Source organism: Lucilia cuprina, chromosome 2, assembly GCF_022045245.1.
Source record: "Lucilia cuprina isolate Lc7/37 chromosome 2, ASM2204524v1, whole genome shotgun sequence".
Lineage (NCBI taxonomy): Eukaryota > Metazoa > Arthropoda > Insecta > Diptera > Calliphoridae > Lucilia > Lucilia cuprina.
This window is the reverse complement of record NC_060950.1, coordinates 14,602,608-14,604,340: the sequence shown is the minus strand read 5'-3', so window position 1 is coordinate 14,604,340 and position 1,733 is coordinate 14,602,608. Positions and strand designations below refer to the sequence as shown.

General features: G+C 31.6%; 1 protein-coding gene across 1 annotated transcript; it reads right to left on the bottom strand.

Annotated features, from left to right (window-relative positions):
* Positions 1-825: 825 nt before the first annotated feature.
* On the bottom strand, positions 826-1,424 carry LOC111678423. Its single transcript, XM_046956258.1, has one exon. The coding sequence runs from the start codon at positions 1,407-1,409 to the stop codon at positions 987-989; it is 423 nt and encodes a 140-aa protein (XP_046812214.1). The 5' UTR covers positions 1,410-1,424; the 3' UTR covers positions 826-986.
* Between the last annotated feature and the right edge of the window lie 309 nt (positions 1,425-1,733).

The following is a 1,733-nucleotide window of genomic DNA, read 5'->3' as shown; positions in this document are numbered from 1 at the left end:
AGTCTATAGTCTAGTCTATAGTCCAGTCTATAGTCTAGTCTATAGTCTAGTCTATAGTCTAGTCTATAGTCTAGTCTATAGTCTTGTCTATAGTCTAGTCTATAGTCTGGTCTATAGTGTAGTCTATAGTCTTGTCTATAGTCTTGTCTATAGTCTAGTCTATAGTCTAGCCTTTAGTCTAGTCTTTAGTCTAATCTATATTCTATATTCAGTCTATAGGCTAGTTAATAGTGTTTCGTCCATTCTATAGTCTAGTGTATGGACTGGTCTTCAGTCTAGTTTATAGACTAGTCTATAGCCTGGTCTATTGTCTAGCCTATAGCCTAGTCTGTAGCATTATCTATAGTGTAGTCTACAGTCTATAGTTTAATCTATAGTCTAGTCTATAATCTACTCTATAGTCTAATCTATAGTCTAATATATAGTCTAGTCTATAATCTAGTCTATAGTCTTTATTTTAGTCTGTAGTCTAGTCTATGGTCTAATCAATAGTCTATGTTCCATTATATAGTCTAGTGTATGGTCTTGTCTTCAGTCTAGTCTATAGCCTGGTCGAATGTATAATCTAGTCTACAGTCAGTAGACTTTAGTCTAGACTATGGACTATTGTCTTGTCTACTATCCTGCCTACTATCTAGTCTATAATCTAGACTAAAGTCTATAGTCTAGTCCATAATATAGCCTGCACAATATATCCGAGAATTTACGGTAAGCCGACAGAATTTAAAACTAAAAATTCTTTTAATTAAAATTTCATATTTTTTTTTATTTATTTTTTATAAATATAATTTTTTTGTAACTTAAAACTGATTAGTTGAATAAAAATTTCATTTAAATATTTAACATTTCATCATTAATAATGAAAAAAGTAAGTTTAAATTAGAAAAGATAAAATTAAAGAAAAACTCAAAAAATAATTAGAGAAATTAATCAATTACACACACAAATACAATGATCTTTAAAACAGATCGTCACGCAAGTAACTTTTAATTTCTTCTCAATACTAAAGCCATGATGACACTCAAAGCAGTCATCGACAAAACCGACCATTTGTTAATATGTAAACCAGAGCTACCATTACAGCCATCTTCATTGCAGGCACAAAGTATTTGCTTATAACCCTCATTGTCGGCTGTAAAGCAACTGTTGTTGCTCATTTCACCACGATCCTGAAGCCAGCCACAACCACGAATGATGCGATGTTCGCCAGTTACCTCTATGGTTAGAACAGTTTTGCGGCAAAAGGCACGAGCGCCACCAGGTTGTTCGGCACACTCGGCCAGAAATTGATCATCACGTGGTGCCCGGGGTGTACTCAGACGCAAAGTTGTACAGTCTTCATTTATATGAGAGTTGCACTGATGGCAACGGATGGCATTGACTGGAAGGAGAAAAGAAAAAAAGAACATTATTTATAAAATGTAATAAAATTCTTTAGTGTCATTTTTGCTGCGAGGTTATTAATTTAATTTATTGCAATCATATAAAATGTTTATACTTATTATTATGTATTGAATATTACTTGAACATTGTGTGTTATTCCCTCAAAAATGTAAAGAATTTTTTCGAATATTCCAGATTTAAAAACTATTATTAATTTACTTGTAACAGAATAAATTTCAATGCTTCACCAAACTATTGTATATGTAAAACTTTTCTTTAAATAAATGACATTAATTGTCTTAAATTTAAATCCATTGGCTACGCAATTAAATTTGATATTTACCCACTAA